Source organism: Papilio machaon, chromosome 19, assembly GCF_912999745.1.
Source record: "Papilio machaon chromosome 19, ilPapMach1.1, whole genome shotgun sequence".
Lineage (NCBI taxonomy): Eukaryota > Metazoa > Arthropoda > Insecta > Lepidoptera > Papilionidae > Papilio > Papilio machaon.
In genome coordinates, this window is record NC_060004.1 from 2,777,205 (window position 1) to 2,802,882 (window position 25,678).

The 25,678-nt window shown below is 33.7% G+C and overlaps 2 protein-coding genes across 2 annotated transcripts; both read right to left on the bottom strand.

The window, feature by feature from the left end:
* Positions 1-3,433: 3,433 nt before the first annotated feature.
* Positions 3,434-7,772, bottom strand: LOC106721277 (CUE domain-containing protein 2). The gene is made up of 8 exons (XM_014516187.2): positions 7,645-7,772; positions 7,333-7,504; positions 6,715-6,846; positions 6,547-6,622; positions 6,074-6,197; positions 5,526-5,689; positions 4,670-4,799; positions 3,434-4,440 (listed from the first exon to the last, which is right to left on the bottom strand). The coding sequence occupies exons 2-8, from the start codon at positions 7,496-7,498 to the stop codon at positions 4,378-4,380; spliced, it is 855 nt and encodes a 284-aa protein (XP_014371673.1). The 5' UTR covers positions 7,499-7,504; positions 7,645-7,772; the 3' UTR covers positions 3,434-4,377.
* Positions 7,773-13,836: 6,064 nt separating this feature from the next.
* LOC106721251 (43 kDa receptor-associated protein of the synapse homolog) lies at positions 13,837-24,686 on the bottom strand. The gene is made up of 13 exons (XM_014516156.2): positions 24,513-24,686; positions 17,450-17,566; positions 17,126-17,202; positions 16,723-16,880; positions 16,347-16,498; positions 16,116-16,238; positions 15,806-15,989; positions 15,339-15,539; positions 15,058-15,167; positions 14,804-14,984; positions 14,371-14,561; positions 14,017-14,167; positions 13,837-13,932 (listed from the first exon to the last, which is right to left on the bottom strand). Exons 2-13 carry the CDS (start codon positions 17,485-17,487, stop codon positions 13,837-13,839), a joined length of 1,662 nt encoding a protein of 553 aa, XP_014371642.2. The 5' UTR covers positions 17,488-17,566; positions 24,513-24,686.
* Positions 24,687-25,678: the final 992 nt, after the last annotated feature.

Below are 25,678 nucleotides of genomic sequence, written 5' to 3' on the forward strand. Positions count from 1 at the left end.
ATTGTTTTTGTTTCAATGAAATTAGGGCTTTTGCAGTCAAAAAAGGTCAATTTAATTGTTAAAGCTATATAGAATTTGTTAACAGTATATTATTGTTATATAGGTAAAGTTCTTTTTCATAGAATTGATCTTGCTTTATTATTTTTTCATGTACTATCAACTCTCGAATTCAATTTTATGCATAACATAAATAATGTATTATCATTGATTGTACCATTGATTTTTGTTATTTATTTTGTAAATGTTCTCTTCAATAAATTCTGACATTGTACATATTGTAGTTTCATTTAGAACCTTAGTAATGTAATGTAGTGGTATATAATACGCGTAGTATGTATTTAGCAGGTCTGGACCACTTCAAAGTAAGTAATAAGTACTATAAGGGAATTTTGCGGTATTCTACCTTTAAAGTGAGTCATTTGAACATTTCATAAGCATTGAGACGACGAAGCGGCAACAAAACCAATAGAATGCAGCATTACATATGTCAGTGGTACAAGATCAATTGTTATCACTATTATGCCGTCGTTTTCGCAACTGCTAAACAATTGGTGGAACAAAACAATTTTTCTGTAAGTGGGACACCGCCAAAGGCCCTGACTGTACATTAACGCGATTGCAATAAACATTTTTTATTAATTTTAAACATACAGCAACTAAAGTATATAAGTAATAACACTTTCCCTAGACAGCATCTCAAGATTATGTTTCCGTAAGTTTTATTTTATAAATCCTGACAAAGCTAGTTTCGAATGTAAAAATTAGTTTCAATTTATTTGATTAAACATGATATAATTCCAATTTTCATAATTCTTTATTTTCTTACAGAAAACGCATATCTTTTCGTCAACGAGATGGAAATGGAATAAACGATTTTGAAGTCATTTGGGCCATAAGTAAAAATCATGATTTTAAATTATTTTCAATCTTATTGATACAATGACAATAAATTATTAGAATGAATAAATAATTTTTTTTTAACCTTCACTGGAGTCATTTCAGAATTTAGGATCAGTTTTCAAATATTACAATATCTTATTCCTAACAGTAACGTAACCTACAAATGAGAAGGAAATCTTTCAAAATATATTTCATTAAATCCAACACTCGGATCCACGAAGCAAATGCATGCCAAATGTTCCTTCCTAATATGGGATCTTCAACAGTATGTGAAAATATACCAAAATTTTCTAAATTATGGTGCTACCCTTTATCAATCAATGAATTGAGTACAGTTAGGTAGTTCAACTAATCTTCTGGGTATGGGTGCATATAATATGGTTTTCCTTTTGGTCGTCTGCTTGTTTAGTATACGTTTAGTAGTTTAGTTTGGGTATACGATGACCCATTACAATGCAGCATTATAAATCACAAAACTAAGCATAATAAAAAAATTCGTAAAATAAGTTTGTTTCTGTAAAAGTGCCTGGATTCTGAAAACAAAACACAAAATTCTTTAATTTATTTTCTGTTATTTTGATAAAATAAATTATATTTGTATCGACTTTTTTCTTAATTCAAGAAGGATTGAAATGCATATTGTATAATAGGTAAAATAAAACAATTAATTAGAGGGTACGTAACGATATATTAAATACATTGTTCATGTCATACACAGATATGACATCATAGTGCGCGATCGACACTTTTACACTTAAAAACTATGATTATACATTAATTATAAATAATAACTTAACTTAAGAAAAATCATATAGAAAATAAATGCGGCAATATAAAAATTTCAGTTTTATTTTTTTTTAAAATTCATCTGTGACTTTGATGCCAGTTTCTGGCCAGTGTTCAAGTAATAATACAATTAAAAAATAATTGTAACGAATTTAAATTAAATTTGTAAATAATATTTTCCATAAATATACCAATTTTTAAAATTCGGTTTTAAATTTGTTATGTGCTCGTTACTCAAATTATTGCGTTTAACGAATTAAAAGAGATAATGACAAAATTAGCAATTTGATGTAATTAATAGAAATTACATTTGGTCAAATAAATAAAACTAAATAGTTGAATAGAACATTAACTAAAGTCGAAAAAATGGAAAGCGACAGCAGGCGTTAAATTTGGGCGTCTTAGACAAAATTTGGCAATTTTTAATTTCATTAGCACCAAATTTGGCTAAATTCTTACACATTGAGTTTTTTTTTATAAAAAAAAGAAACAACGATTTTTTTAATCTGTTAAGATATAAAATAGAAAGATACGCGGAATAAAAGCAATTATGCATTTTGCGTTTAAAAAAATACATTTTAGTTTTCGACGCGGACGATCCGAGTACGACTGCCATCTTATATGAGATTTATCAAAAATTATTTATAGTTTGTCAGCCAGCATTTCTTAGGAATGTGTGATTAAATATATAAATAATACTGTTATCAAAACTTTATATTAATGGATGCGTTCTTAAGTTTAATGGTGTATCAATTATGTAGGTTAGTTTTAATTTTATATATAGAACTAGTGACGGCTTTATATTTCATATTTCAATACTTTTCGTTCTGTTAAGATTATTTGTAGTATATCAAATATATAGTGAAGTAGTCATTAAAATTGTTCGTTGAAACTTTTTAAACTAATAATATTTATATCAACAAAAAGTATGACTATGTTAAATACATGGAACATGTAAAATTTTATTATATACAATTACTAGTATATGGCAAACACTCGTAGCTATTGGTTGATAAATGCAAAGTAAATAAAAGCCTCAGCTGCGCTTAGTACTAAATATAACTATAAGAAATAGATAAATAGGGCCACTTCACCACTTATTAGACAAAATATTTGTTCATTTATCTATGGTCTAGTAGATACGTTTCTTTAATTCGTATATAGGTCGGAAATATGTTTCATTATAAAAATTAAAGCTCAAAATAGTAAAATAGTAAAGTGGTGAATCATGGCGAAATAGAATTACAGATAAATAATATATTTGAGAGATATCTTTCCTCATTGGATGAGATTTTTGACTATTAGGATCAGTCTATTCGAGAAGTTTCCATTTAAAACTTGAAGTGATAGTGGTTTTATGTTATCACGTCGAAACTGATCACGGTCGATACATTTTAAAAGAGTCGAATGTTTAAAACTTGTAGTAAAATGTCTAGGACCTTGGTCTAAAATGTTTAAGACAGTAATAGAACAAAACCACTAACGCTTTGCAAATTAAATAACCTATATAATGCTAAAATTCAGTCGCTTTAAACTGACTCTATAAACAAAACAACATTTATTTATAATGGTTATTAACAACAATATTAATACAAAACCTAAAATTAAAATATAAAATCCACTTTTAGGGAAAACTATGGTATAATTAAATGGCATCACGATCACAGATGATTTTAAAAACAATAAAACTATCGTACGAATCACATTTTTTATAATAAAATAATAACAATTTAAAATCACAGGTATCTGACAGATCATTTCACTTAAAACTATAAGGAATTCAAAATGGCGGACGCAGTCACTAAAATGTTGCATTCGAATAAATAATTCGCTTAAGACATTTTGACATATCATGCAACATTTTAGTGAATAAATATCTCCGTCGCACATTATAAAAGGCAGAATATACAGTTCCATGCAAACTATGGCATGCATTACATACACACATACATTCTCACAAACCCTTGTTCTTATAAAATGCCTATTATACTGAACACATAGTCGCACCCCAGAGCCATCGCTCACTGCGGTAGTATGCAATGCCATAGTTCTGCCGGTCAAAATAATACTGACGATCAGCTGCCTCGTAGAGAGCTTAAAATTAACAATAAATACGCAAATTAAATACAAATTATAACGACTAAATACACTGTTAAGTCGAGACAGCCGGTGTAACATAACAGTTACATTAAAAAAATCAGTACCGAAAAAAAGCGGAATAAGGAATGCCGCGAACAACATAAAGTAAAATCCACGCGTTCTAATAGGAAAAAATACGGACGCACGCCCGACAAAAATATTAAAAAACAAATACGTCAATAGTACGCGAACGTAGGAAAAATATATACGTGCGAATAATGAAACTGCGTTCGGATACGCGCAGCGAATATTCCTAACTACATAAAATTGTGTACGTATTGTGTGTACGTACGTATTTAAATACGCATACGTAATTTGAGCGTATGTTATATTAACGGTCGATTGTGACCATGTTACACTACGTTTAAATATGTCGTTACGCCCACTACATGTTTTTTTTATTACATCGACGAACATTGAAGTAAGAGAGAGACATAGTTTCGTAGGATATACACTGGGCATGGGGCGTGCGGGATGGGGAACAACGATTACATGAAGATGGGACAAAGAGAGAGGGTCCGCTTTTTCACCGTACTGACGTGGCTCTAAAGGTTAAGGGCAGTGTTGCTTTTTGGGCTTCTTCAATTGCTCCTCGTCGATCCCGGACTTCGGTACCTAAGGGAACATGTCATGTCAACGATGTCAAGACTCACTTGCTAAACTATTGAAACAACTATCTCTCTTTGTTAAGACTGTAATTGCAATTAATTGATGAAAAAAGTACTGAAATACCTATGTGGAAACATAACGCTATCTCTGTTTTTCTAATATAAATGAATGTGATAACAATATCGTGTAGTACAATTGTGTCACCAGTGAATGTCCACGGTTAGTGTGTACTTACCTCGGTGTAGCGCTCGCCCTTGAGAGACACGATCTTGTTGTCTCGATAACGCACCAACTTCTTGGGCTCAATCTTAGGCGCCAACGGCTTGTGCTCCTTGGTGTCCGAGTTCTTGTCCACATAAGAGTAACTGAGAAATAAAATATCTATTATTGTACAAACTATTTTTAAAAATGATATTTATCTTTATTATTCTTCTTAAAAGTTAAAGATAATAAAGTCATTGAGTTGGTAGATAACAATATATTCATTGCTGTAAAAAAAATGCAGCAATTTTGTTGAGAAGGGTAAACAACAGGACACTCATTTATGTGCATGTTGATGTAATTTCTGTTTTGTATGAATATATGAATATTTGAACTTAACATGTTATTTTTGGATCGATATAAGCAATCTAGAAAATTGTTATTTTTGAAACATTAAATATTGTTGTATAAATACTCGAAAAATATTTTTTTATTTCTCTTGCAACCAAAAATAACAGTTAAATAATTAAAAGCACATCTCTGAATAAGTTGAAGTGAGAGAAGTTTGCCAGGACCAACTTAAATGGAAGTCCAAGGTCTCTGCCTACCCTTCTAGTTTAAGGGCATGAGTTTTTATTGTTTACATATCTCTGAAGGAATAAAGACAGTGTGTCACACCGCATTGAAGTACTAGCTATTGCCCGCTACTAGTTAGTAGCTTATTCCATATTCCAGACAATAATCTATTTGTACAAAATTTCATCCAGATCCATTAAGTTGTTTTGGAGTAACCTGCTCAACAAACATTTACCTATCTAAATTTTCGCATTTATAATATTAATAAGGTGTAAAAATGTGTGTGTGTATGTATGCCTGTGTGTATGACTGACCGTGCGATGATGCGCGACTTGAGCTCGTTGTCGTCGCAGAGCGGGGAGCGCGGTGCGGCATGCAGCGCGGCGGCGGACAACGCCTGTCCCTGCTCGCGCCGGTGCAGCAGCGTCGCCGCCGCGCGCTCCGCGTCACCGCGAGCGATAGACACGCAGTGCTTTATCTAACCAAATACCACGCCTTTGTTCATCACCAACCGATATCACTTACATCCACATCTGATAACAACAGTAGAGCCTACTACAACTTCTAGGACCTTATAAAAAAAGGTGTTAAATTATACACTGAGTTGTCTATATCTTGTTACATCCAAATACTGAGGTAGCAAAAGTTTAATTATTTGGTTATTCAAGTAGTGCAGTGCATAGTCAGGACCCACTTTGAACAAACTTTGGTAATGAATCTGAAACTCGTTAGCTTGTTCCAATCGTGTATCCGTAGCGGTCACTTATGTCAGGTGACAGACAGCTTGTGTAATTTTGTTGTTGCTACTTTATTTTATAAAAAAAATTGATATAACTGTAAGTTGGCAATAATTCTCACTGACCTCCATGGAGCAGGTGTTGGGGAACATCTCATGCAGCACGCGGCACTGGTCAGCATACTCCTCGCCGTCGATGATGGGACGGCGGCCCTCGGTGCTCTCAGAGCTCTCCGAGTTGGAGTGAGATCTAACCAAACAGTCATGATCATATAAATTGAACAATTTGAAATGGTTAATAAGTTAAACATGGCAACTACATATCAGTATCAGAAATCATAAGTTAAGCTGATTTGGAGCTAAATTTATATATTGTTAAGAAGTGTTTGCTTTTTTTACTTGTGGTTGTTTTAAATCATTTTACTTATAAATAATTTATCATAGACACTTAATAACTTAGAGTCAAGAGATTAAAAAGGCTGTGCATGGATGTTGGATTAATTGACAAGCCAATCCGCTGCCCCCTTCTCCTATATAAAAACTTTAAGTATTTTACACATACTTCATTAAATAATATCAAAACATCAAATCATACTTACCTGTTGCTCTTAGAAGGCAACATCTCATTGAGGCTCTGCAGCGTAAGACTGAGCTTGTCACTCTCACCAGAATCATCTAAAATATAAGGAAAGAATGAATAATAGATTTATTCAACTAATTTATTTCCAAATAATTTAATTCCTTTAATATCATTAAATGTCACTCACCGCTGGTGGAAGCAGAGTCAGTCTCCACCCGTTGAGACAGCTGAGCCTCCAGTTCCAGGACCCAGGTGCACACCACCCCAGCATCAATGCTTGCAAAGTCTGGCATGAACGCTGCCATCATTTCTATGAAACCTACAGAATAACACAATATTAGCATTTCAAGAAAATATTGGAATAGCTCGGATTAGAAAACAAAGATGAAGTGTTATTTTTAGGAAAATATTTGCATTATAAAAGAAATATCGCAGCCACGCACTAAACAATGAGAATAAACAATTTCAATTGTTTCTCTAAAATGTATTCGCAATTACTTAAGCTTAAAGTTGCAAAGCAAGTTGCGGTGAAAGACAAGGGACAAAGGGTTGTGGGTCTCAATCCTTATAATGTGATCACCTTCTGAGAATGACTGGATATTAAAAATATTTAACTGATGGCAAAAAAAAATTAAATATTTAGTCCCAAAAAATTTTTTATTTGTAAGTTATTTCATAAAATCAAAATGTTATACACTGTCAGATATTTTATCCTACTGGCGCAATATAATAATATGAATTAAGTGTTATAAAAAGATTATTTGTTCAGACAAATTAAATCAATGTTACTACACAACATCCGTACCTTCGACATCAAAACAGGCGTCTTGAGATGCTTCTTCCAATATAGAAATCACATAAGCGAGAACAATATCATCGATTACGTTTATATTCGCGGAAGGAATGTTTTTGGCGATGAACTGAGATAAACTCTCCTTAACAAAAGATTCTTGTTGCGCTATGGAGCTCATTTTTATCTAAAACAACGAAAATATGTTAAAATATTGAGAAAATAGAAGATATCTAAACTGATTTGCGTTACGCGTCGATAAACAGTCTTTTTAACGTCACCAGTAATGTATTTTTAGAGATAAAATCGGTGCAAAAAATTTATTACCTCTCGTTTGCGACCTACGAGGACCGAAGATATCAATATGGTACGACGAATTGATTTTCTTTGGAAAAATCTAGGCACAGAGAGGAGCGACAGAAAATCAATACAAATGAACTTTTTTTAAGTAAACAACTTTTGTCGTCTAATGTCACTGATTTTGATCGTTCAGCCAATTCTTGAGCCGCAAATCTTTGTCTTGATAATATTTCATTTCTAATAATTTCTGATCTTGGACCGTTAAATACACAAAAATATACAGATATTGTATTTATATAAAAGAAACTTAATAGAAAATATTAAGAATTTATTCCTAGCAACACTTGAAAAATTGAATGCCGGATAGAATTAAATTTTCCTAAATTATTTACCTAGAAAAGTACGTACCTAAGCCACTAATAAAAACTGTTTGGTCATAATAAAATGATTCGGCTTTTCTATTTCGTTAGTATCAAATTTCAATGCTTGAAAAAGAGGTCTAAAAGGTCCGGAACCGTATCACCATAAGTTCTAGATCCTAGCCAAGGTAAATTGATTTGTTTTCGACACCCTTTTTTCGTCATCCTTACTAAAAATTAAAAGTCTTACTGAAATAGGAAAAAAGCTGAAATGCAAATCTTTATGACATCGCTTTCTTGGGGCCTCATCTTGTGGCGTTTTGAAAGTCCTTGCTTTATTGGCTCTTAGATTAGAAATGATATCAATACGAATAAAATCACTTCAAACCTGGCTTAAGAACTCGTAGAATATTACAGGGACAGACTACATTGAAGTAGATAAAATAAGTAGTTACTTGGATACATATTATAAGTGATGTTTCTAGATAATAGATAGTTTAGGATAATATTAAGGTAAAATTGAAATAAAATACGACATTTCTTATAATCCGAATTTGATATATTCCAATTAAAATTTAAAAATATAACGAACAATCATATCTCATTACTCTTAACATTTTCTAACATGATCGATAAACACAACGCCATTTTCACAACTACCGGGTTAATAACAACAATTTTCTTTGGCCTAGTCATTCGATTACAAAATCAGTAATAGCTGAAAAGTCAATTGAAATTAAATTACTCGGATATAATTATCATTATATTTGTAAACATTTGTGTTTGACCTTTGGGTAATTGCCCGACTGACATAAGGTTTTTTTCGTGGACATTTTACTATGTTTTTATATTTCCATTCCATTGCGTTTTCTAGATTTTGCACTTGGGAAGAGTCAGTCGGGATTATTATTTTTTACAACTAACATTCAATGTTTAAATTTTTTAATAAAGGATTTATCTTAAACTAAATTCCGTTACTTAAATAAAATAAATATAGATCTTTTACTGTATAGATATTGCTCTATATTTTAGCTATGCATAATAGTTTTTAGTTCGACATTTAGAGAAACAGATTATTTTTATTAACACACATATTTAGGACATTTTTATAACATTTAAATATATTTTTACGTAGCTTAATCTTTTATTTAAAAAATAGCAGTATAATAAAAAATAGTTATTAACACAGGTGGGCACAGTTAATCGAAAAGTTAACTTCGTTAATCGTTAATTCGTTAATTAAAAAATTAACTTCGTTAATCGTTAAAGCGTTAAATTCTCGAATATTTAACGCAAGTTAAAGTTAATCGTTAACAGTTAACCATACCAAAATTATACATACTAATTTCACACTTATGTAGCGACACTTGTTTAAAATAGTAATTTGACTATACATTTATAGAATGTACACATTAGTATTAGAGACAAGTATGAATGCATTATAGTATATTTCATTATGAGTGCGGAAAGCCTGTCATTGCAAAGAGTTCCGACAAATGTCTACCCGAGCCGAGGCGCAGCAGAAGGTGAGGATTGACAGTTGGAACAAGTTGTAATGACAGTTCCGCACGTGTACTAAACAACTTAACAACATTTTTAATACAGTTACGAAAAAATTAAGCAATTCAATAGAATAATAAAAACTCAACTAACTAAAATGTTTGAAAAATGGCGCCAACCGTAAAAGAATACAAACAGAGATTTGTTGTTTTCTTCACCCATTCTGGGTAGGCAAAGGGAACTATGCCTTAACGTCCAAGTCTTCTGTAGATTATTTTTATTGATATGAAATGAAAATTAAATTTAATGAGATGAAATAAAATGAAACCTACCGAATTCATTGAATCAAATCATTAAATCTGATATTGCAACAAATTAGGAGCTTCTTTTTAGAAAAATTTGCATGAATCATAGAAACTTCAATGTTTTTTTTTTTGTAAAAATCGTGGTTAGTTTTTTCTTTTTAATAGACATTATTTTGACAGTTGGGAACGAGAACGGACGAGTTTGGAAAAGCTAAAGAAAAAGCACGAGTAAAAAAGTGTTTTAATACAGTTGCTCAAAGAGTGGCGTATTGCAGGGACGGAGAGCGTTCGGAATGTGGGCTATTACATACTCTTGCTTTTATATACTCGTAATGAAATATACTATTTCGAACTTTCTTTTAATTTTGTCCTGTTGGTCACGTCTTTCCCGGACGCTCTGATGCAACACACTTGCACGCGAACTTCACATATATCAATTATCAACTCGTTCGTTCACCATTCGAGTCGCCGACAGTCGCCCAACACAGTAGAACTTACGAGCGTGGCGTGGCACGTAATTTTAACAAAATGACAGCACGTCTCCAAGTTACTAATTTAACGATTAACGGACTTTTATTAACGGAAGTTGAGTTTAACGGAAGTTAACAAAAGCGTTAACACTTTTTGAAGTTAACTTAAAAGTTAATCCGTTAAGCAAAATGTTAACTTCGTTAATTAACGATTAACGGATTAACGAGTTAATGCCCAGCTCTGGTTATTAAGAATTTGCAATATACATTTTCTTATAAATGAAATAATATCTTGAACATCAATTAAATCTCTAAAATACTAGGCAAGTACACGAAAGTAAATTTAGAAAGTGCTTCCCAACACATTTAAGAACACCGTGGTAGTTTACGGTTCTATCAAAACAATATCGATGATGTGCACATATTTTATTATTTACTATATTTTATTTTGGTGAAATATATTTTTATTTAATTTTGGTAACTTATACACATAGATTCACATATAAAAACTCAAATTATAGTAAAGTATCTTAATCGATACGTTTAAGATTTAAAATTTTAATACTTAAAAACACACTACATCACATAAAATTATAAAGTTATATTTTTTATTATTTTTTTAATAAGGGACTGGACACATTTGGCTATTGAAGATACATAATTAATTTGATTAAAATAAAGTTTGAGTTGCCAAAAATAAAATTCATACAGACAAATATTATAAGGTGCGTGATAGATAGGGATTTTTATTGTATTAATTTTTGCGTTTTCACACGCTACAATTCAAAAATTTTGTCATTAACATATATAATGTTGTTACCTCCTACGTGTACATTTATGTGGTAAATTAATTAGGACGAAATTAAACTTAGATACTATATATTTTGAGGACATCAAACGCTCCTAGCTTTAATTAAGAAGCTTTGAAAACGTCACACAAAACTCAAATAAATATCTTTTGTACTTCAGGATTTATGTAGGTTGTTTTAATTTTTTCTGTTAAACGAATTCGGTGGTTCAAAACTGCTCAATATGTGCTATATTTATTTTTTCTATCTATTATATGTTATTCGACTATTATTTTATTATTTACTTTATATTTTAAATGTAGAATATTTTTTATTTGAATTTTAACGAGTTTGTATTTTTTTATTCTATTTTAATTACTTGCAATCTTGCATCAAAAAATTGGCTCATATGAAATGAACACTTTGTTGACATCTGGAAAGATATTGCGTTCATTTAAAGACAATTTTTATATGAAGTGTACGTACTAATCTTTATATCGACGCTGGAAAGCGTAAACGCTGTAACCCCGAAAGTATGAACTTTACAGGAGAGCCAAAAAATGATAACTCGTGAGCTGATACGCCTACAAGCATGCGGTATTTAGCAATGTTGTGTAGTTTGTGCTAACCTATAATAAAATCATTATCGTTTGATAATGGATGAAATTATTAACGTGTGAAAAACATATTCGCGATTTCAAGGGTTACAGCGTTTATGCTTTCCAGCGTCGATATTAAGGGACAATGGATGAAAATTATCATCGTCTGTAAAAAATTAAATAAAACTTGTTTATGATATGTACAACCCGTAAAAGGGAAAATACTTTTGAACCAATAGAGTTCTAAAAAATAGGTAAGTGAGTAGTGTTGTTACAAAAAAAATCCATCGCTTCATCGCGTGATAGGTTTTTAGCCTTTAGTTATGTAAGTCTTTGGAACATTAAGTTTTGTGTTTTAGATAAATAGTTCACGCTTTAAATCCACTATGATATTACAACAGAAAACACCAGCAATATAAAAAAAAAAAACAAATAACTTTCAGTTCATATTATTCATATCCAATCCTATATTTTTTCACTTTATTATTTGAAGTCAAATTTAGAAAACGAAAAATTTAACAAAACGCTTTTCTGTCCATTGTCCCTCTCTTTGTGCCATTCGGTAAAACTAGTGCAATTTATTTAATATAATTTATTTATCGCTTTTCATAGGTATGTAATTGACCGCTAAAATATTTGGCAGTTTGAGATATTTTTACGTGGACCTTAAATTTTAACGTGTTTGTTATATTTTTATTTTTTATTTATTTTTAATAGGTAACATTAATGAATAATTTACTTATATCAACGTACCAACCTCCGCTTGTATTACATGTTATCTTTAAAGGTGGGTACAGACTGGTGAAACGTAACATGAAATGTATAATTCTGCCTTCATTGTATGTTCGCTGCAAGCGTGGACGCATAGCGCGCTCTTAACGCGAATTCACTACGAACCTCCCGCGTTCCTCTGTTTGTCCCTTTGTGTTCGTTCGAAAAACCGACAAATGACAGATCGCTCCGCGCGCGGCTTGTAATGCTCGTAGCGTGCGCGTGAAATGCACATTTCGCGCGCACAAGACGTCCAAACTATGAGAAATTGTTACAAAGTGTGTTACCTTTCATGATACATTGCAGCAATGTGTACGGTGAATTCTTTCATTGCATGACACATTGCATGTTACGTTTCACCAGTCTGTACCCACCTTAAAAGCCAAACTCAATCATTTCCATATGATATCATATCCCCACAAAGTTAATTAGAACACAAATTAAAATGCATTTTATATACTTATATTCACTGATTACGAAAAAATAATTTTTGCATCACAACATGCCCGTAATAAAGTGGAGATCAGTTACACTTATAATGTAGGTTATAAATTTCCAATTCGGAAGTTTAAAAATCAATTTCAACTCATCATATTCAGTTATCGGTAATAATTTAATAAGTTAAAGACCGAATTTGACTTGCAAAATGCTGAAATTGATTTATATAACTACGAATTTAAATAAAAAAAACATTATTTTAATTATATTGCAACACATGTATCACGGTAGAAGCGTCACATTGCCGATGTATTTTTGCACTTAATGCGTCAGAGAGATCTTAAATACAACATCAATATTCATTTAATATTTAATACTAGATATACTCCATTTTTTTAGAATATTTATACTCAGTTTTATAGATATTAAATAGATAATTACATAGATATTAAATAAAATCGCTTTATGGAGTGTTAAATCTCTAACATTCATAATTTCTTCTCCTTTTCTTTAAAACTTTCAAGAGATTCTTTCATAAAATTACTTCATAACAAGTGGGCTAATAAAAAAGTACACCCCTTTATTTAATGAAATAATGAATCAATGTCTTCTAGACTTATTTCTAAAAATAGACAGACAACTTTTGTATTCTCAACTTATTATGTAAAATTTCAACAGAGGTCAATAACTGGGTATTTTACCCTTGATGTAAATAGATATGGACATGTTCTTTACTTTTTATTTGTATACATTTATAGCTTTTGCTACAACTATACAACTGATCATCTTATTGTATAACATAATTTTTGTTCTGGTATGATTCGTAAACTTTAGTGATGTAATTAAATGTTCTGTACGGTCAAATAAAATAAATGTTGTAATTATTTTTAAAATTATAAACTCCGCTATTAATTAAATAAGTTCGATATAATGACCATCGATGACTTAAAACTCGAATTAAAAAATTAAGTTGTGTAAAATAAATATTTTTAAACGCTGGACGTAGCCTGCTGACTGCTGTGGTCTGACAGCACGGAATTGAGATCTGACTCGCGGAGGGTGGGGGGAGTACCGAATGGAAAATCCTGAAAAGAATTATTAAAAAATGAATGAATATCAGTTTTGCATCTTTTTTTATAAATTGGTGTTTTTATAACACGAGATAGTACCTGATGTGGTAGTGTGCGGGGTGCGGGCGGTGCGGGCGGCGCGGGTGGCGGGGCGCGGGGCGCGCGAGGTGAGGCGCACTCCGCGCACTCCACGCCCGCGCTCGCACTCGCGCCGCGCGTAGACCGCCGCGACCACGACTCCGGCATGCAACTGACCACACACAAATAATATTTACACTGTTACTGTTCATACCAATTTTATATTCCACTTGAAAAAAATAGCTTTATCGTAGGAAATATACTTATCCTTAGTTTTACACTAGATAATAAAAAATAATTCTACATTAAGGGACTGCTTAAGTAAATTTGAAAGAACTTTAAGTGCGTCAGTTTATAGCGGAAGGGAGTACTCACGCGTGGTGTACGATGTGGGCGCAGGGCAGCGAGGCGAGCGGCTCCGGGCGGTCCGCGAGAGGCTCGCGACAACGCGCGCACGCCGGCGCCGCCCAGGCGGCCGCCGCACGCTTCTGCCTCGCCGCAGCGTTGTTGTCGCCCAGCGCGGTGTAAATCTCCGCTAGACGCAGCCGGACTCGTCTCACCAACATCTAGTGTAACAATACTCGCTTAATACACACACAAAGGGAGTCAACTTAGTAGTTCTAAGTTCTAGAGTCTGAGTTCGGCAGTTAGGTATATTTTAACGGAATGAGGCAAACAACTGATCCGAGGTCCCGCTTTTTAAATTATTAACTGATAATCTGAAGAGTTGCAAATGTGTCTGACATAAATTAACAATTTAAAGAGAGTTGTTTCATTAGTGTTGGTGTTGTGTGTTGCTGGATGATACCTTAGCGCCGACGGAGGTGGCGACCTCCAGCAGACGCGTGTTGAACTCTAGCGGGCGACAGTTGCAGATGCGGCCCTGTAGGCGCAGCGCCTCGAGGCAGCGCGCGGCGCCGTCCATCGCCTCCATCTGCGCCAGCCGGTCGCCCAGCGCCTGCCCCGCGCCCATCGCCACCTCGTAGTGCCTACACGAATAACATTAGCATGCGGAACTTTGCGTGCGAACTGGTATACGTTGACATTAGGACTAATAAGTACCTGAGAGCCTTTCCGATGTCACATTTCCGGCGATAAACGTCACCAGCTATTCTTGCGGCTCTCGCGTAGCAACCTTGGTCGCCGGCCACCGCTGCCAGTCGGAGAGCTTCCTACGAAACAGTACATAATAATAATAAATATATACGTTTTAAGGTATTTGTATTTCGATTAAGGGTATATTAGAAGAAAATGGAAATGTTAGAAAATTTTGGCTCTTGACTTGCACAACACAACCTTACCATATGTTCTACCAGTTTTGAGTTACTATTTATAGCCCTCACATTGCAGTAGTCGTGGGCGTCGCCCAGTTCTCCGCGAGCTCTTAGCGCGGCGGCCATCTGCAGCAGCGCGGCGCGGTGGTGCCTCGTGTTGAGGTCTGCAGCTCGAGGACCTCTGCCCAGGTCGCAGGCGCGCGCCGCACAGGCCACCGCGCGCTCCGCGTCACGCAGCCGACGCCACAGCTCCGACAGGCCCACGTACACCTTGCACAAGTACAAAACAAGTAGATTTTAATTGGTATTAGATGTTCGTGGAATTTACTCACATCCAACATTGTTTTTTACTTTCCCAACATAAAGGCAATGGTCGTGTATCTAATTCAACATATTAGCATTACATTTGAATGCACATGCCAATATTTTTTTAGTATTAAGAATTGCTTTTTCAACTTATTACAGATCCATTTTAGTTATTTAACTGTATATAGATTTTGCAAGCTTATTTAACATAACAATCTAGAAAAAGTAACCTGTAACAAAAGTGTGTTGTCGTTCTGCGACTGAGCGACGGCCAGCGCCTTCTGGAAACCGTCCATGGCCTTGCTGAAGGCGCCCAGCTCGAGACTCACGGAGGCGACAGTGAGGTGCACGCAGCCTGCAGTGGACCCGCCCCCGCAGTCATTGTACAGCGCATGCCGGGCGTACGACAAGGCTCTAGATACAAAAGTACACTTGTGACTAAAAACTTAACTCAAGAAGTAGCTATTTTAGTAGAAGCCTATAGCTAATGTTAAAATCCAAGCTCAATCTATTTTTTTTACCCAAATTTTGGTAGTATACCTGTCAAGTCCTCCGAGCGTTTGATGAGCTCGCGCCAAATTGAGATACGCCTCCGCGCGCATCGGTGCCGAATCTAGCTCCTCTGATATACCGAGCTGCCGGTGAGCGAATTCTAACGATTCTCTGCAACAAATAATTACGTGTTTAGAATGTTCGGTGGTTACAAAAGTCTTTGGATCTATGAACGCCTCCTCCTGGTGAAACCGCTTGAGGTATTGATTAGATATGTACCTGTACTTCCCAAAGTCCATGTACGCCTGGTAGAGGTGTCCAAGTAGTGCGAACTTGTCGCTGCGATGTCGTACGCCGCGCAGCGCCGACAACCACACCTTCACCGCCAGCCGCTGCTCGTTCTGACCGTACAGACGCACTCCACGCTCGATCTAATAACATATAAGCTCTCTTTACTGCAGCAACCACAACGGTCTCTTGATTCAATCGATGAAAATTTTATAACAATCGTGTAAACCGTAAACAAGTGATAAATGACATTAACAGAATTGAGACGTGATTTTCTACTTATTGACTGATATAAGTACTACGTGTACTACTGACAAGCAATTAAGGAAATATCGGAATTATATCATGGTAATACTAGCGTGCATACTTTTCTTCTCGCTAGATACTGGTCTAGCCGGGAGCGACAGCCTCGGAAGCAGTCGAGCAGGCCGGCGGGCGGCGGCCGGTGCGCCGGCCCGAACCGCGAGCCCCATCGCAACGCGCCGTTCCTCTCGCCCTGGTACTCCTCTGAGAATGGAAATACCTCTGGAAACGAAAAACAATACAACATTCAGCACATAAAATAGTTTACAACAGATATCCAAACATGCGCTATACTGCTAGTTACTACTGCTACTTGATATTATAAACGATGCTTGTTGCAACTTGAACTTGACCTTTAGATGAATCGATACAGTTGTGATGTTTATTAAATATTTTGAACTGGTGTGTCGTCTATCTATATGCTAGAAAGAAATAAGCAATCGGATGTTTAAATAGTACGGCAATACCTGGTGGATCTTCGAGCCTGGATGGGTCAGGTGAGCTTAGGAGCCGTGTTGCCGACAACTGATGTGCCGGCACCCCGCTATAACGATATACATTATACAAAAAGTGTTCAATAACTATTTTAAAGAAGTTGATAATTAAATTTAATCGTATAACTACAAAACAACTTTTAAGAAAACCAGCACGCTAACAGGACAATCTTATACCGATTACACCTCTGACATCAAACCCATGGCTTGTAATTACCGCTGTTGACAGCTTAAAGCTGTTTGTGTATGTTGGCACTTAGATAAACTAGGTATAATAATTATTGTGGTTGAACTGACCCAAGGAAGTCGCGCGACTCTAGTGAGTCCCATGACATGTTCCGCGGGTGCAGCCGGCAGCGTCACCTGGCGGACGGGTGCATGGCTCTCACCGCGCGCGCTTGCTTCGCTAGTCTCCTGCGAATGTATACAGAGATGATGATGATAATTTCTTCATAGTTGAAATCGGCAAACTAACAAGCGGCTCCTCGATATAAATAAAAAAGCGAGGTAATCGCTGTCCATAAGCATCTGCAGTAAGGTGATTTTCAGATGCCTACGCGTTGCGTACCTGGACAGAGTACCCTTCAATATCCGTACCCTTCAAATGTCTTCTACAAATCCTGTACTTGAATACAAATAATACAATATATCTATTAATTTAATGTCAAATTATTATCAACAACTTGTAATATTAAGTAAATTAAATAAAAAATCGCTGCAATGTAAATTTTTTACAAATTGGAAGCCCGGTCGTGGAGTTGTTTGCTCTATGTAGCGAGCAGAGAGTGTTTACACACCGCTACAAGACGAGAGATGGGCTTCTGTAAATAAATGTAGCGCTGTTTGTGTTTGAACGTTGTACGACGTTGATTGTACTCGAAATAATCAAAAAGGTCACTAAGTAATTAGTCTGTCCATTCGCCAATTAAATTCATTGACGAAGAAATCCTCTATAGGAGGTTTAAAAGGATTGGTGTCTTTACGGCCAGGCCGTTTTGGAGACTAAGAAATAAACTATAACAGTGGCAGACGCAATCAAAAACATCGACGAAGATAGCCGTCCCCATCTCCGTCAATTAAAGATAGGCAACGCATCTGCGGATATCTATATGCAGCGGTCGCTTCGCTATTTCGGCGAATTCAGGCGGCCGCTCGCTTCTTTTCCACCTTTTGATATAAAAATAAGAAACAGAAAAGGTTGTACACAATTTTCCTTATAGATTAATTTTGTAATGTAAATGACAACACCGAAGAAATTCACCAAAAAAGGACTCCGGAGTTATTTTTCTCGCATCACTTTTGTGCTCCGAATTAGGTAAGTAAGTATCTATAGTTAAAGCTTAATCAAGCAAAATTAATTATATAATTAATAAGTTACTTATATAATTAATATAAACATCGTTGTTTTAATTTATCGTTCACAAAAATATAAGCTCATTTTATATTTCGTATTTATACTGCTTAAATGAATACTGAAAGCATTTCGTTTAATGTCGGAGACCTTGTCGGGCCAAGTAGAAAGGTTTCTTTCAAAGTGGATGCTTTGAGAATGTACGTAAAAGTTGTGTTTTATTTGATCGCTGCAAAAAGTTCACAGAGGTGGAAGAAGTTTTTTTATACTACAATTATTTTAATATTAAACTTTTAAAAAGCATATTTTTAAGATTCTGTATCTGTACTAATATTAATTGCAAAGATTAGATTGTCGTTTGTTTGCATTAAACAGGCTAAGAAACTAGAGAACCGATTTAAAAAAGTCTTTCACTGTTGGAAAGCTACACTATTCTCGAGTGAAATAGACTATATTTATTACTAGATTTTTTTTAATTCCGCGCGGACGAAGTCACGGACAACTTCTAGTATCAAATAAATGACAGATAAATCTATAAAAAACTTGAGAGGTGTCAAGGGACACCCGGATGGAACGAATTTCCTTTCGATTAATTAGTGAAGGAACCAATGTTTATTCTATGAATAAAAAACTTAAGTCTTCACAAGAAGTACATTTCATTTCTATGAATTTTCGTTATATATTGTCACGTCGTTGCCATGGTGAAGTAGCGCTCATTCGTCGTTAATATACTTACTATGGCAAAAAGTGTCGTGACAACTTTTCGTAAGAATTTTTTCCGTCTAGCCCCCTTTCACAACGCACGATAAGGAACTTCGTTCCAATAATCATTAATTATGAAAGTTATAAGGTAATGAAAAACAAAAGAAATTTTTAAACAATACATGCAATTTCAGTATCGGTTACTCAGGGGTTAAGCACTTAATTGCAATCTGCAGGTCCTGGGTTCGAATCCCGCTATGTAACAATGTGTTTTTCGATTTACACATGTACATTTATCCGACGTTCTTACGGTGCAGGAAAACATCGTGAGGCAACCTGCACATATCTGAGAAGAAATTCAATGATATGTGTGAAGTCAACCAACCCACAATGGGCCAGCGTGGTTGACTATGGCCTAGCCACCCTTAATTTGGGGTAGGCTCTGAGCCCCTCAGTGGGTATGTATAGTAAGCTGATGATGATGAAATGCAATTTGATAGTGATATGTAAAAGGAGCTTTATATTTCACTTCTTTCACAATCGTAAGTATGCCATTTTATATATCCAGTTTAACTACAGGACGGTGTTAGTATTGAAATAACTTTGTCTACAAGTGAACAACGACATATACAAACCCATTTCAAAATCTGTGATAGACAATAAAATATTAAAAGAACTTGTATAAAATAAAGGAATAGCTTCCACTCATCCAATATAGATGCCCTCCACCTTTGTTTGGGAAGCCCAAGGCGTAAACACTTGAGCTCTCTTGTTGAGTATACTTGTTATAGAGTACGCCTTCAGATTCCAAGAGTGTAATTGTCTTTACTATGCCTCTGATAGTATACAACGAATTTAAATGACTAGGAAAATCCAGAATTCATTATCAAAATAATTATTTATGGCATCGGTAATTGACCACTGTTACTTGGACTCGAGCAAACTAAACAATAGACAACGTTTGAATTGAGAAGTGTATCAGGAGTTGTAACATCTGAAGAAAAAAATAAGATAAACCTACATAATATCTTACTTGGTATAGATTGGCAATAGGATTGAGGTTTATGCTCAATGTTATGTTATAAAATCTGTTTGTATATTTTAATAACTATATATCTAAAGCCCTTTGTTCATAACGTAAAGCGTCGAAACTAATATTGTATAGTTGCGTCGCGACAATCGCGTTGAGCGCGATCCGTACATTGTATGTATGAGTTTGAATCGTCGACGCAAGTTTACAATTCCTTACTGCCTGTACGCATTGCAACTATATGTCAAATGTATAGACTTGTTCCGCCATCGTGTAAATTGCAGCAACTTTTTCATGACGATCTTGACAATCAGGTTGCGAGCGACTGGCTTTGGTGATGACATGACAGACAGACAGATAGAAATGACGGCGCGCGCTGTTTGCGAACCTATATGATAATGTAGTGCGTGGGTCGTTTAGCGAAAAATAAGTTTACTCTAAGCGCTTTCTGCATGCGGCCACCTCAAGCCCGGTGAAGCTGTAAATGCCTCTTTAAGGCAAACAGTTACAAATAAAATCGCTTAGCGACTGAAATTGCCGGATTTCAAATATTTATGTTGCCTTGTATACGAAGGGTCTAAGAGAATAATGATTTTTAACAACTTTGATACGTAAAATTTAAAATGGAGCACGTAGCAAGAGACTTTAGAATTGGGTCGTGCGTTTAGAAAGACATAATGACATCCTTCACATTCTCTTCGCGCTTTGTGAAGTGCCAGAGTGTTAAATAAGGCACGTCTGGTATCGTCAGGCTGTTAGAAGATATAAGTTGTACTGTGCCTAACTACGGTAAATTTGTTTATAAGAAAATTAATAAATGCAAGTGATTTTTAAGCACTTTCACTATATTTTTTACCCTCGTTATATTTTTTATGTTCCCACTTTTGTGAGCCCACTACAAATTTTTATTGTGTAACCTATCTTACCCAGTATTTTTACTATAATTGAGCACAACGGCCAAAGAATTTAATAACTATGTAAGTTACTTCGTAATTAAATTAAGAAAAGTTTGATAAATAAGATTTTAAGTACATGTATAAACATGTGTCTGAAATTTTAAACCACATCATGATAAAGCAATGACGCCCCTTTCACGAATATCTTTTATACTTATTTGTGGTATACGAAAATATAGGAAATGTTAATTGATTCCTGAGTCAAAAAAAAGATAGACATGGATTATTATATAATTTATACTAAAGAATCCAATACAGCATCATGTGACTTTTTTTTACATTTAATTACTTTTTTCTCACGTTAACAAAATGTTACGCTTTTCCGCTCAAATAATATTTACTGAAGTAAATCAAATTTCAGTTCCGTAAAGAACGGGTTCTGAATATCTTATAGGATTACAGAACGGAACGATTATTCGTATGACCACTTAAAGGAAATGCGCTTTTCTCGGTCCAATGGACTTATAAATTTTATACTAAATCGGTTAAATTCCATCTTTAAAAAAGCTGCTGTCGGAATACCGTGGATGAGAACGAATCTTTCAAATTATTATTTAACATGTATCAAAATAAAACTACTGCAATAGTTGTTTATAATTTTTGTAAAATAGGTTGCAGCAATTAATTTTTAACATATTAAAAAGTGAACTCATGATTATATTAAACTTTGCATACATGAATTTAGAGTGATGTATGTAGTGAACAAATACGAATGAAGCGAGCCAGTGCGGCAAACTGCAGTGGTTTTCTATTTCGTAATATGCAATTTACCAACAACTCACTGAAACGGGACAAAGAACATTATTAAAAGCAAATACATTTAATCTAAAATGTGATTCAAACGCCTGTAAATAAATCCCAAATTATGTTATCATTTTATTTGAGGATAGAAAATGAGGAATTAAAAACAACTGATATACTGTCAAATAGAGTCTATCAATATTAGAAAAAAATCTTATTCATCTTTTCCAAGGAAAATGTATGGAAAACATGGCCAATCAAAATTCGATCAACATATTTGAATGTATTTTCAATTTAATAGTGAAAATGGACAGAAAAGATAAATATAAATAAGTCAGACTTTAGACAAACGAAACTCTGAAGCATTGATACAAATGTCTTTTCTTCATATCTGTATTATTGATATTATTTGCTCGTATCCTCACATGACAGCAAACAGCTGATTCTGCTATGGACTACAATCGGTTTGGTTCAAGTTTTTGTATCAATTTTCAGTATAATTCTTCTCATTTATTTTTATTATTACACTGTTTAATAATAGTAAAACAAGACACAATCGTCCGTTTGGGAGTCAAAAAATTAAAACTTCTTTAAAAAGACTCCACCGAAGATGAGTATAATAGTTTAAATGAAAATTATAGTAAAGTAGTATATAAAGTATTTATAATTTGAAAATTATAATTTGAAAGCTGTTTCAAGGTATTCCAGTTGGAATTCTTCTGTAATATTGTTGACATACTGCCTTTACCTAGAATGCTTTGTTCTCACAACGCACTAAAGAGAACACTCCTTAGAAGTGTGAACTTTGGAAACAATAGAAATTGTGTCATTTCATGGCGAAGTATGAATAAGAGTTTTCTAGGTTAGCGAATTCATTATCCTGGCAATTGTACCACAGAGAATGCAAAGTTATCATTTTAATTATTTCGTTCGAACAAAGTAGAACAATATTTGAAACGACAACAATTACTTTCAAGTAAATACAAAATGCATGTACAATGTAACATAACATAATGCTATAATAAATGTACGTTATTTAAAAAAAAGAAATGTACTTATTTGTAATATTTGAAACTAAACTATTAATAATTATAATTTAAGGTAACGAGGAAATAACGTATAAAGAGGTCTGTGAGGAATGAATCGAAATATTCTATGAAGTGAATATTTAAAAATAGATTTAATAGGTTGTCCGATAAGGTCGTGCCAGCTTTCGATAACCTGCTTAATTATAATTATAATTATTGAAAACACATAACATGTTAACGTATTCTAAAAGAAGATAATTTCAGTCCATATATCGACAAAAGTTTGGTTACGATTCGTTAATTTTTATCAGGTTTATAGGCTATTACACATAATAAAGTACATTTACGGTTTTCTTTTTTTTTAATCAAAAATCCCACATAAGCTATAAATATGATATGATTATACTGTTTACGGCGACAGTACCTTAGCCGAAATAATTGTGCACTAGTGGAATCGCCCTCGGATTTCCACTATTTTCCATCATTACTAAAATTCCCATAATCTGATTAATAACAACTCAACAGAAAACGTAAAAGTTTATGGAACAGATTAGAACCAATATAATTAATAAATGTACTTACCAAAATTGTAATGAGTTGGGTCTTAATTATTCTTAAAAATATGCACGAACTTATCAGACAACTCAATAAATAAAAAATAATGACGAAAATGTTAAAAACAACTGTGAGGTTACCATTTTAATGTGTCAGTTTTTAATATCGTCATTCGAATGTATTTCACGTTTACTTACTATTTTGTATTCAGACACTTTCTGAATAAAAATATTTTTATTTATTTCGTTCATATTTTTGACACTGTATCGGTAAATATCGATTCAATTTGCAATAAATGTAACTTGAAATAATAAAACAATACTGAAACGTTTAGAGAGAATTTTTATAGTATTTTCGTTTATTTTCAACAGAAATTCAACGAACATTATGAAGAATTACGAATTTACAATACTTACACAATTAATGTAAAATAATTTAATCAAAAAATATTTCTTAATAACTATATAACCTTATTCTGGACAAAAATAAGCAGAAAAAATCCAAAAAAAAAACGATTTGAGAGATCTAATCGTTGGCATTATTTTATGAATTAATTGAATAATATTTAACTAACTAAAGTATAGATTTGCAGGGGAGCATGTGAACGAAGTACTTAGCTTATATTATATTTTAAATCCTGGAAATTTACAATATGGTTAATATTTCTAGCATTTTTTATGACCTAGGTCACCCGTGTACGTACTAGGTAAATGTCATCATATAGAAAATTGGGTCAGCGCACCTTCGATTTTTAGTTAATTCTATCCAATAATAGCATACATTAATAAGTATCATTAACATAATTATTAATTAAATAACCTATTCCCTGAAAAGTTAACCTTAAAATTATGTTTCATTTAATTTGTTGATTTAGATAATTTTTATTCCAGAAATATATAGCAAATGGCGTAGATTACATTGCAAACTTTTTCATAATTATTTTTTAATGATGGTTTAGTTACGATTTAAAAAAAAGACAGTACAAATTGTTACTTACCAAATTGATTCCGCACGATCCAATACAACAATTTTTTCACGAGATCATCTAGTTCCTATTTTAATTTTTCTATAGAATTGATTCGGACATTTTTTTATAATTTTAATGGTTTTATTTTGGCACTGTAATATTTTATTGTTAATTTTACGGCGCAAGTGTCCTTGCTCGCGGATCACACCCCGGTCATTGGGGATGTTGTGCCCGGGAACGAAGAAAACGTCGAGTAGCCGACAGAATCACTTTATATTTTTTTTCTTGAACTACTTATTAAAATGTATTTTAACGATTGTCGTTCTTAAAAAAGCTATAGCAAGTTTAAATAAAGATAAAGCTTTAAGTATGTCATCAAAATACATTTTGCTTAATTGTATTGCTTTCCACTATTTCTATTTCAATGAAAATGTTACTCGTCTTCGTCTTCTCTAAAATTTATTATTTCAACTCAATAAATTATTTTTTTCAGGCAAGTAATACAAGTTATTCGAGAAAAAAGATATTTAGTTAAATTGGAAATACTCAAATGTATCTACTCCATGGATGTCTATAGTCATTTCTAGCATCCCTCCATCTCGCTTCGGCGTTGGAGCGCATGCGCGACAGCCTCAGCGGGTCTGCGCCGATCTGTTCTAACACAACCTCTAATGTTGGTGTTATTTAGCCTGTCTTATTGCAACAAAAAAAATGTTACAAACACCGTAAGCTTAACTCACTTTAAAAACAAAAATAAATGTTGATTTGAGTAAAAGTAAATAAGCATTAGGTTATATTTACTAAAGAACCATAAGTAAATACTTTAAAAATAAATTACATGAATTTGTTGGTTAAATAAAAAAAATACTGAAAGGAATGATTAAAAAATAGATTAAGCCAAATTTGTCATTTACTTTTAATTTTTCTCTGTAAATTGAAATGAAAAGATAATGATCATTTTATTTTGCCGAGAAAGGAAGCTATTAACGTTTTTGTAAAAGTCGAGCCATTACAAAGAAGTTGTGTAGACTTAACGGAGAAGCGCTGCCACCATTATTATAACACTATTTCCTTTTCTTTGTTTAATAATAATGCCTATTTTTTATGTTAAATTAAGTTAATCTTAATCAAACAATAATAATTTAATCTAAATGGCGAGAAGTTTTTGTCGGGATTTTGTAAAAGCAGTATACAAC